General features: G+C 41.1%; 1 protein-coding gene across 1 annotated transcript in view; it reads left to right on the top strand.

The window, feature by feature from the left end:
* The window catches only part of LOC104539274 (cytosolic phospholipase A2 epsilon-like), a 26,954-nt gene that overhangs the window by 12,007 nt on the left and 3,760 nt on the right, over nucleotides 1–11,187 (top strand). The window contains exons 5-16 of the mRNA XM_010182751.1: nucleotides 782–822; nucleotides 1,758–1,800; nucleotides 2,373–2,436; nucleotides 3,817–3,977; nucleotides 4,181–4,273; nucleotides 4,930–4,967; nucleotides 5,638–5,794; nucleotides 6,285–6,421; nucleotides 6,908–7,130; nucleotides 8,657–8,771; nucleotides 9,405–9,542; nucleotides 10,146–10,253. Of these exons, the coding sequence (XP_010181053.1) occupies nucleotides 782–822; nucleotides 1,758–1,800; nucleotides 2,373–2,436; nucleotides 3,817–3,977; nucleotides 4,181–4,273; nucleotides 4,930–4,967; nucleotides 5,638–5,794; nucleotides 6,285–6,421; nucleotides 6,908–7,130; nucleotides 8,657–8,771; nucleotides 9,405–9,542; nucleotides 10,146–10,253 (1,318 nt within the window). The remainder of the gene's footprint in view (nucleotides 1–781; nucleotides 823–1,757; nucleotides 1,801–2,372; nucleotides 2,437–3,816; nucleotides 3,978–4,180; nucleotides 4,274–4,929; nucleotides 4,968–5,637; nucleotides 5,795–6,284; nucleotides 6,422–6,907; nucleotides 7,131–8,656; nucleotides 8,772–9,404; nucleotides 9,543–10,145; nucleotides 10,254–11,187) is intronic.

Genomic DNA, 11,187 nt, shown 5'->3' with positions numbered 1-11,187 from the left:
CAGCAGGACTTGATAAAGTTGAGACAACTTTACACTGAAGTTTTAAGGATAGTGTTTAAGCCTAGAATAACTTTACTTCAGTGAGTGATTATTTGATTCGATACCTGTTTTGGAAAGGCTGGTTCTTTGTGCTGTATTTTCCTTAGTGCTCACATTAGAGGCCAACAAGATAATGGGAGTTGCACCAAAACCTGCAATGGAGGAAGGAAATCTCAGGGGGAGGAGATTACAAAGGACAAAGATGAAGACTGAGTATGCAATGAGTCTGTGTGTGCAGACTCCCCCAAATCAAAGTACACTCCCCAGAATACCCTGAACTTTATATGCCCAAGTATGCCACCATGTTAATGTGCCACCAGGTCCATCTACAGAGGCCGTGGGTGAGGGCTGTAAGAAGGGCAGGATGATTTGGAGGCAACAGAGAAATCCAGCCTTGCTCATGTTGACAATTAGTAGGGAGTGCTAAGAGGAAAGGGATGGGAAAGAGGAATTGCAGATAGCCTGTGAAACAGTGAGGGGTAAACCTACGACTGCAGAAAGGGGGAGCAGCTGCCAAGTGACCCTGCAGTATGTGTTACATTTGGCCTGCAAGGTCTACACCAGAAGTATGTGACACCAGATGTATAGCGGATATGACATGAAGAAAATGAAATCCGTTGCATGTGCAGTAACAAAAGGTGGATGCTGGCTTATAGAAATTCCCTGCAGAGGAAATTCCTGCAGGGTATCTCTCTTCTCAGAGGAATCAACCTGCAGTGACTGCATTCATTTTCTTTCACAGGGAAAAGAGGAGCTGGAGGTTGAATTCACAATGGAGAGCAGGTGAGTAAGGTCAAAGAGGCGAGCAGCAGAAATGTAAGCCAGAGATGAAATGTTACTGACACAAAACATCAGTTTACTCTTACCATAACACTATCGCCATCTGAATAAAGCAAAGGGGAACTTTGGGTGTTCAGGAATGCTTGTGTAGGGCATTTAGAGGAGAAGAAGTGCATGACAGTGGGTGATGTGTGTGCACCTGCACTGGGCACCCAGACACATGGAGAAACTAGCACGTAGGCTGACGGGAGCATGGAGATGTCTGATGGCTACTGCTCATCAGGCTGCAAGGAACACTCTGCACAGGGGGAACTTTTAAGTTTTAAACCTCTTTTGTTTCTTACTGTGAGATCTAAGATGTTTGCTTTGTCATAAAAGTGTGAAAAAATGGTACTTGGAATTTGGTTTAATTGTGCAAATAAATTAAAGTATTTTTTTTTACTGTTTCTGTGCTGACTGTACAGTTAATAGAGAAAATGGGTATGTAAATCAACCCTAGTGCTACTGTTGATTTTTAAGATAAATGGCAATACTTTTTTCTACTTTGGTTACAGCATGTTGGATGAACTCAGTAGGTTTTCAGCTCTGATTCCCTAGGTTTGAATCTGAGAAATACTGGGCAATAGTGTAATTATGCCATCCCTGTGTGAATTTGCTGCAGTGTGTCAGAAAATGATCCTGTCTGATACAGAGGAGCTCCTCTGTTCAGCAGATCTCCGTAAATAAGAGGTTTAAAGTGCAGGTTCAACCCTACGAGTGCGAAATTGGATTGGATGTCCAGCTAGATTTTTTTTATGCTGTTTGCTCCTGCTGCCTGTCCAAAGTTGAACTTTTAAAGGTAAAGATAATTAAATAATGATTAAAGAAGAGTTAAAAGAAACAAACAGAAAAAAGAGAGTGCTAGTTGTGAATTGATAGTTTTCCATTTTGTCTTTCAGTCCGGATCCTCCTGAAAACATTGTTACTAATGGAGTTTTAGTGGTAATTTTTATTTCATAATCCTTCCCCTGCTGTATAGCAATGATCATTTCAAAGCAAGTATTATAAGTACCCAGTAGTTGCTCCCTGTGGGGGCATGAAGGCATCAGCTGAGAGTTAGGCTAAAGCTGGTGTCAGCCTTGGCTTTCCCATGGGGTCTCTGCTCACACTGGGAGAGGCTGCAGCTGTGAAAGCTCTGAGTTGCCACCAGCATTCGCCTCTGCCCAAACTGAGCTGGACTCAGCCAGACAGCACCCCTCCATCTGCCCAGGGAGAGCCAGGCTGAGCATCCTGCCCCGCTTCCTCTATGGCCAGTCCTTCCCCATGCCCTTGCAGGACTGCTTCTCCAGCCAGGAGAGAGCAGATCCCTTCACTTTCCTCATCTCTACACTACCTGCTATTTCCCACGTGGAAGCCCAATGCCACCTCCCCAGACCTGGTACGGGGATTTGAGGTTGGCACCATCTCTTCCTCAAAGTGTGAACCCCGAGCCCCTGTGCCCTGCCTGTGCCCAAGGAACCGCCAGAGGTAGAGCTCTGCTGACAGCGAATGTCTTTTTTTGTTGTCTCTTACAGTCCCGCGAGGTTTCATGTTTGGAGGTGCAGGTGAACGGCGGGAGGTTGACGAATGACAGTACTGGTGAGCCCTTCACTGACTTAGGAGGCAAATCTAGATGCCACTTGAAGGCAAAAGTTCTCAGTATTTTACATCTGAATGCCCTAGTTTATAGTTATTTAAGATGCAAGACAAAAATCAGTCTGTGGGGGCTCCGGAGATAGCTGTAGCTGGTCAAAAAAGATAACAAATTATTACAGAAATCAGTGTGATAAGCATGTGGTCTGGTTTCCCCACAAAATACTTTCCTCTCTGATAACAACTTGTCAGATGCTTATAACTTTCCAAAATATTTGTGCAGGGAATTGAAATTTTCTGTCCTCAACTGGAGTAAATTCCTGTTGTTTCTGGATTCAGAGATAAAGAAAATGGGGAGGATGAGGACTGGGCCTCTTTTATCAGTATAACTTCTTAAAGTTTCCTTAGGAGTAACCATATAAACCATGCCACTAGGTGAAACATGAGACACACAGTATATTACCAAATACGTTTGCTGCACATTTTAAGCAGTGTATCACTACTGTGTTGAGTCCACGCTTGTGGACCTGCGTAACTCCTATGCAATTTTTGAACATATCTCACTCAGACATCTCCTGATGGCCCCAGTCCAGCAAGCTGCTTTAGCACATGAATGATCTGGTTGAACTCAATTGTCACAGTGAAGAAGTTTGCTAGGTGGGGCTGTAAATGCTTGAGTGGGATAATTCTTTTGAAGGCTTACGATCTACCTTTGAGTGTTTGGATTTACAGAGTGCTTTTCACCAGGAATTCAGGTTGATACCATTCTATAGAAAGACCATTTTTCAATTACTTGAGGAGGCATCTCTGGGGCTTATAACATGAAGATACTGTTTTTGTAAGTGTTAGAAATTATTTCAAAAGAAATATTACAGTTTGAAGTAAAGGGAAACATGATAGACAGACCGAGATTTTGCTGGTTCCAAAGAGAACTGTGCTCTGCTAAAATAAATAAAAATCCTTTCTCCTAAAATTCTGAAATTTTCAAAATACCTGATTATTATACCAGAATAATATTTTAGTACTCTATACTGTCTTATTGCTGAAGTACTTTGAAAATTTCAGATTTCTAGGAAAGAGCGCTTTTTATCTATTATCAGATGAATATCTGAATCTAAACTATTATCAGATGTAAATCACTATCCAATGAACAGAGTGATAGACTCAGCAATAACAGTGTATATGGAAGTGCAGTGGTACTGTAGCATACTATATGGTATGTTCTGTAAATCTGAAACCTAAAGGCTCAGAAAAGTGACTCTACTTATCCTATAATTTGAGTATCAAGATGAAGCCATTACTTAAGAAAAACATGTGTTACATTACTATGCAAAGAAACAAACCACTACTTTTGAAGAACTTAAATTGGAAACTTCTGCGCTTCAGAGAGAAAGTTTGCGTTAACTGTGGAGGGGTCGTACGAAGGAACCCAAACCCACGCGCTGACCTCCTGCATCTGCCCAGCCTCCCCAACCAGGTTCCACTACATCAAGTACAATCAGTCGGCGCTCACCGTGGCTCTACCGCGGCGGAGGCGGCTCAGCAGGGTACGTGGTCACTGCTAATACGCAGCTGGCTCTTTGCTGTTTATTTCTTTGGGGATCTCTTAAGACCTGAGCGTGTGCATGTCTGTATGTGCAAGGAACTGGTAAGTGCATGTATGTAGAGGCAGGGAAGACTGCTTTTACATCTTTTTTCCACCTTTTTGTACACTAATTAACTGTCATTTTTCTTTTACCCTTTTTTCCAGTCTATATCAAGTCAAAATGAAAGGGATTTGAATGATTCTGTGACTCTAGCTCTGACTTCACTTCCTATACAAGAGAAAATAACAATAGGAGAGGTGAGAACAATTCTTTCTTACTAAAAAGCAGCCCAACACGCATTCAATTTGGTGGGTGATGAAATTCTTACAGTTCAGTGGTTTGGTTCCTGTCAGACATGAGACGTGCTACAGTGTAAGGTGTGAATTACAGTCACTCTGCATCTATGAAAATTTTTTATTTCTTTTGCCCTGCACGTGGTTCCAAGCATGCCATTCAACCCTGTTCTGAGTTTAAACTAATTTCCTCAGGACATATCTAATACTTTCATCAACAGAGTACGCCAGCTAACAGTAACAGAGATGACAGTTAAGACTTGTATTTGCAAAGGGAAAGCCTAAAGCAGAAGATAAAACAGGTATCATCTATATGCCTGTGGTTCAGATGCCTATCTTTTAGTGACCTTCCCAGAAAATAAAGGTTAAACTAGGTGTTCAGCTATGAGAGCCTGAGGGGCCCTAAGCCCACCTGGCTTGGGTGAACAGCCACTTCTATTCAACCCACACTGTACAGGAGCTCGTTATATCTCTTATAACCCAGACCATTGCTGGCCAGATTCTGTAGCTGCAATGCTGACCACAAAGATAGAGAAATTCAGTCTGTAGATGGAGTGGGGGAGGAAGGTGCAGGATTAATGACCCGAGCATGCTTACACTCTTTGTATTGCAATTTTCAGGACAGGACACTTGACTTGTACACAAAGGCAAATGAATGGTAAGTGAGTCTCCAGCAAGATCTGATTCTGTAACTGGGAGACATTTGGCCCTATGCAAAGCTCATTTGAAATCAGCAGGGGTCCTTGCAGGCTCAGTTGTAAGCAGAGGTGCGTTCATCTTTCAGATACAGGCTTTTGTTTGCCAGATTCCCCCTTTTCAGTGATGGAGAATTAAATAATGGGTCCTCTTTCCTCCAAGTTTCCAAGATGTTAGTGCAGCTCAGTAAGCAGATCTTGATTTGTGTGCATTGTTGTGCCTGCAGGTGGACAAAGTAGCTCCGGAAAGAAATCATATTTCTGTATTATACAAGCAAAATAAAACTGAGACATGGTAGCTGTTTCCCTAATCAGCTGCAGTGCCTGTTGAAAGCAGTTATCCTGTTACAGGCACATTTGACAGGCACTACTGAAACTTGAAATACGAATTATATGAGCAAACAAAACCAGAAGCATGTTGTAGGAACCTCATTACCATAGCAGGACAGTATGTCATGTTCTGCTCTGCCTTCTTGCTGGCAGCTACAGCAATTAGCAGAGGCCTGTATGTGGTGCTGCTCTTTCTAATTTTTTCATTATGCTGTCCACAAACCGGTCTGTAAACACACACAAGCATAGTTGGAGTTGACCATGGCGAATAATAATATAATAATATTTGTGTCCTGGTTTCAGGACTCAGGGTCTATGTTTCAGACCAAGAAACCTAGATGCCCGCCTGGGCTTCGACCTGTGCGCTGACGAGCAGTATTTCCTGCAAAACCGGAGGAAGGTGGTTGCTGCTGCGCTGAAGGATGTTCTTCATCTGGAGGAAGATCTGCAAGAGCATGAGGTAACCAGCAAAGGCATTGCTGAAGGACTTTTTCTCTCTCCTTTGTTTCAAGCCTGGAGATGAGGAGTGATTTCTCCCTTCTGTCCAGATGAGGAGTGAGGATTTCTGTCAGTAGCTTCTTTTCCAAGCTGCTGTTTCCAGCCAGGGTGATCTTAGCTGGAGAGCTTGACAGGAAGTCTGGATGAGCAAAGCCTCTACTTCCATTTGGCTTTCAAGTGGATCATTAGAAGGAATGTCAAACCAATGAGTTCAGTCTGAGTTTCTTAAAAATCTTTCCTGAAGTGCCAAAATCTTCTAGTATACCTCACAGGGATGTCCAGCAACGTGCATTATTTATAACTCATAGAGCAATGTTGATTTATCTTTAATGTACACATTTTATTTTACTAGTGTCTGGATGTTGTTTTTGCATGTCTGTCTTCTTTAGACAAGATGTGCATAGATGCCACTGTTCCACCTATGCTTTCTGCCCTTTTTTTGTGTTGAACAGGTGCCTATAGTGGCTGTGACCACAGCAGGCTGTGGGATAAGAGCACTCACTGCCATGTATGGCAGCATTTTGGGTCTTCAAAAGTTGCGTGTTCTGGACTGTGTTTCATACATCAGTGGCTCATCTGGCACAACGTGGTGAGGAGTCATTTTGAGACTGTTGTTAAGCAAAACCCATGCTAGTGTTTTAGATTTCAGAGAGGCTAAAAGGGGTCTGTTAAGTTATTGCTTCTATCTTTGGCCTATGAATGCCAGGGTCACCATGAAAGGCCTGTAGTGCACCATACATTTGGTGTCAATGAAGTTACCTATCCCTAACTAAAAGAGGACACTTTGTTGGAAGTGCAGAAATCCTTAATCCTATGCAAAATTATCCTTCATGGTTATTTACTATTGGACTGAAGCAGCATAGACAACTGGTATAGCTGCTTGCTTTGGATCCCAGATCAAGTGATTCTGACTGGTTGCCTTTAGACTCGCATTTTTGTTCAAAGTAAGCTCAGAGGAGTGGAGTGACCTAAAGCTAAAACAAGAAGTGCCTAAAGATCTTCAAAGCATATTCACACAGTTTCAAAAGCACCTTCTTCATTTCTTTCTGTTTTCAATCATGTTTCCTGCCTGTAGGACCATGACAAAACTGTATGAAGATGCTGACTGGTCACGTAAGGACCTTGGAGAAGTAATTATTGAAGCTCGGAAGCAAGCAGCCAAGTGCAAGATGGGCGCTTTTTGTATGAGAAGTCTGAAGAACTATTACAGAGAGCTGAGCCAAAGGACCCAAGCAGGCCATAAGACATCATTCATTGATCTGTGGGGGCTCATGATTGAATCTATGTTAAATGATGGGGTAATGTCTATACATCATCTCATAAAATTGACGACTTGATCTTTATCACACAGAATCCCAGACCGTTAGGGATTGGAAGGGACCTCAAAAGCTCATCCAGTCCAATCCCCCTGCCGGAGCAGGAACACCCAGATGAGGTTACACAGGAAGGCGTCCAGGCGGGTTTTGAATGTCTCCAGAGAAGGAGACTCCACAACCTCTCTGGGCAGCCTGGGCCAGTGCTCTGTCACCCTCACTGAGAAGAAGTTTCTTCTCCAATTGAAGTGGAACCTCCTGTGTTCCAGCTTGTGTCCATTACCCCTTGTCTTATCATTGTTTGCTGATTATGAGCATTACAAGAAATTAAAACTCTAGGAAGACGCATCTGGCCAATAACACTGTACTTGACACATAGACAGAATACCACTTATTTACATTAATAACCTGGAGACACGGTGTATAGAATCATATGTCTACATTGAAGCCTAAAGTGTTATTGAATGTAATATGAAATGCTCAGACTAGCTCTGAAGTTATGAATATATTAATTAACAGTGTAGCTGGCCAAGAAATTTTTGAGATTCTAATGTGTTTTTTATGGCCTCATGCTTTTATGTCTCCACTGGTGCAATATTTATTCAAGTTGCAGTCTTACCTTGAATATATTGCAGATGTACTCCATATGTAATTCCTGCACTTTGTGATTTAGTGATGAGAATGTACATAGATCCAGAGCTCCTGAGACATCTTAGCTACAGAAACCATGATTTTGCAGTGTCTTTCAGTTATTTTGGATTTGATCTCTCAGGACCTCCTGTTCCTAATTTTGTTGTAATGACACAGGAAAACTTTTCATGCAAACTACTAGAACGACAATAGCTGGAGAAAAACATATTTTATTTTAAAATCCCATAAACATGGTTTATATTTTGTCTAGGTGAAACAGGTAAAATTAAATACTTCCACTGATATAATATTTCACGTTGCATTTCTGGCCTCAATTAAATACTTCCACTGATATAATATTTCACATTGTATTTCTGGCCTTAATGGTACCTCACAACATTTGCTAGAATTTCATTTGGCTGAGGCACTCTAAATCTCCATTTCATGTATAAGATGAGCTGTTAGTATTGGATAGCTCAACGATTTTTTCTCTGTGGATGTTAACTTTCAATATGGTTTTCAAAAACGTTGTTGAGTAGAAGGGTCATTAACATGCTGCCTTGAAGAACTCTTGTGTTTAATGGACAAAATACATTATAATAGCTGAATTACCCCGATCTGCCTTATTTTTCACTTAAATTCCAGCAATTCAAAGTTAGAATAACATGTGAAGCAACTCATTACTATTGTTGTATACACAACGTAGAACATGAGTGGTTATCTTAACAATAATTATTTCTGATCCCATAATTTTCTTGCACATATAAGTAAATTTAGAAGGAAATTCAGGAAAATTGTATCCCATATTCAGGCTACATAAGCGGATCTCTTTAAGGAACTGATTATCAGATAACCATTTTGGGGTTTTTTTCCAATTCCAGAAATGCCACCACAGACTTTCTGATCAACGTCGGGCAGTGAATCGGGGTCAGAACCCACTGCCCATCTACCTTGCCCTCAATGTCAAGGACAAAGTTGCCACTAAAGATTTTAGAGGTAATGTTTCAGTTCTGGAAAAGAGCTTTATTTTTACTTGGGGAGATACAGCCTGGAGATAAGGTAAATAATGATGAATTGGTTTAAATTCTCACTCCAAGCCAGAAGTCCTTTTCAGAGAAGTAAAGTGTAAATGGGCAGCCACAGGATAGATAGCAACAGTTCAGTATTTTGTAAGATGTCCTGGCATGTAAGTGTGCATATTCAGACATTAACTTCAGATTAATAACCCAACATAGACCTGTGACGCTGTCTCAGAACTGCTACAAATTCTTAAAGAAAATGTTTCACTGGAGCTTTAAGCTTGCTTAATGTATGTTTTTCATGGTTGGCTAAAGACAATAAAAACAATAGAAGCTAATCTATGTTCTAGTCCACCGTCCATGAAAAAACTTCCCACTTGCTAGATAAAAAGCAGGAAGAATTTATATTTTACTTTAGCTCTGACATTGTTGTTTCACCAACCTGTAGGAAGTGTGATATCTGTTAGTGGTGGCTGTCAGCAGTGTTTGCTCAGTGCACATGCTAAGCCAGCTTGCCTGTGGAGTCTGATGCCTGAAAGGTTTATTCCACGTCTGGTGACTTGGCCACTTTTAGTAGCAGAGCTAAAATTATCGTTGCATGCGTTGGCAGAGTGGGTAGAATTCACACCGTATGAGGTGGGCTTCCTGAAGTATGGTGCCTTCATTCGAGCGGAGGATTTTGGCAGCGAGTTCTTCATGGGTCGTCTGATGAAGAAGCTCCCCGAGTCCCGGATCTGCTTCATGCAAGGTAACTCACCAGCCTAGGATAGTGACAAGATTTTAATACAAACACTCATGATTCGGGAAATTAGTCCCCAGAAAGCTGTTCTGCATGTAGCAGCAGAAGCTGAAATTCTTCACTTAGCTGCCCTTGTTAGCAAAGGTGGTCTTATCATTTGTACTAAGATAAAATGAAACTAAAATGACAAATATGTTGTTATCTGCCTTTGTGAGTGCTTTTGAAGCATCACCACTTCCTGTAGCTTGCAAAATTCAGAAATCTATGAGACTGCAGAAGTTCAAGGGAATGCTGAGAAGAAATAAATAGGGCAAGAAAAAGGGGAATCAGGGAAGGAGCTGACTGAAAATATTTCTTTATCAAAGGAAAAATGAAATGAAAACAGGAAAAGGTAAAACATGGCAGAAGGGAAAATATTTTGACATTTCTTTTGAAATAAGTTTGCCTTCCGAGTTAGCTCTACCACCGAAACAGATGCCTGGACTTACGTGAAAAAAGGATAGAAATACAAAAAAGTTAGAGAAGACCTGTGGAAGGAGCAGGAGGCAGCTTTTAAATGAATTATCTTGTGTTTACCTTAGCACTACTTATTATACCTCTCCCACTTCCCAGGAATGTGGAGTAGCATCTTCTCCAAAAACCTCTTGGACGCCTGGCACGCAGCTGACAATTCAGAGGACTTCTGGCACAGGTGGACCCAAGACAAAGTGACTGAAATAGGTAAATCCCAAGTGCCCTTTGACTTATGGTCTCTCTCCTCCAGGCCTCTCTGATAGAGTAACTGTTCTCAGATTTGTCCTTTTTTGTCAGTTTTTCTGTCATCCTGGGGCTCTGAGCCTTGGCATATGGGAGGCACCAGGAAAATCAAGTGATCTGATTTTACTGCATTTAGTGCTTTGCTTAAACAGTGAGGTTGTTATCAGAAGGAAAGGCACAATCAGACAGACCTTGATGAAAAGGAGATAGGGATGGATACATAAGGTGGTCCCTAAAGTGTTGTCTTTAAAAGGTTTGGAAAGAAAAACTGTCAAAGCCTCATGTCAACTATTGGCTAGCCAGAGATAAACTTGAGCATTTTCTCTCCATTATCTATTCACCCTGCACAGTGCATCCCTCCCTCAAAATGTGACTGAAATAAAAGACTTAGTAGAGGTCAAAGGAAGTCAATAGAGAGGCAGCTCCATACTGAAAGGCCCTTTATTGAAAATATTCATGAGCATCTTCACGTTAAGGTTCAAGCAAAGCTTGTGATTTAATAGTGAGCAGACTTGGCTCACATTTCTATTGGACTATGATTTTGTACTATTATATTTGGGTTTGTATAAGTAATTTGCAAGTTTGTGTTGAATTCAGCTGGCCACACCTGAACCAAATTGAACAGTTTTTATAAAGTAAAAATATTTAATGAAAAAATTAAATGTTCAAAATTTTCTATTCTTTTCAAGATAAGCTTCGAATTTCATACTTAACCTACATGGAACCTAAAAGCAATAATAAATAAAGTTATTTTCCCTGTTTTTTGTTTGCTTGGAAAAGTGAATTACTTTAATGTGTACTGAAATCATGTTTTATGAGAAAAATGCTCCTTTGTTTAGAAAACAAAAGTAATTTTATATTTTTGTCCAGAAGCTAACCAGAACTCACAGCGGACCAT

The sequence above is a fragment of the Mesitornis unicolor genome, unplaced genomic scaffold (genome assembly GCF_000695765.1).
Source record: "Mesitornis unicolor isolate BGI_N332 unplaced genomic scaffold, ASM69576v1 scaffold3234, whole genome shotgun sequence".
In the NCBI taxonomy this organism is placed as follows: Eukaryota; Metazoa; Chordata; class Aves; order Mesitornithiformes; family Mesitornithidae; genus Mesitornis; species Mesitornis unicolor.
The sequence above is the reverse complement of the archived record's forward strand: the minus strand, read 5'-3'. Positions and strand labels throughout refer to the sequence as shown.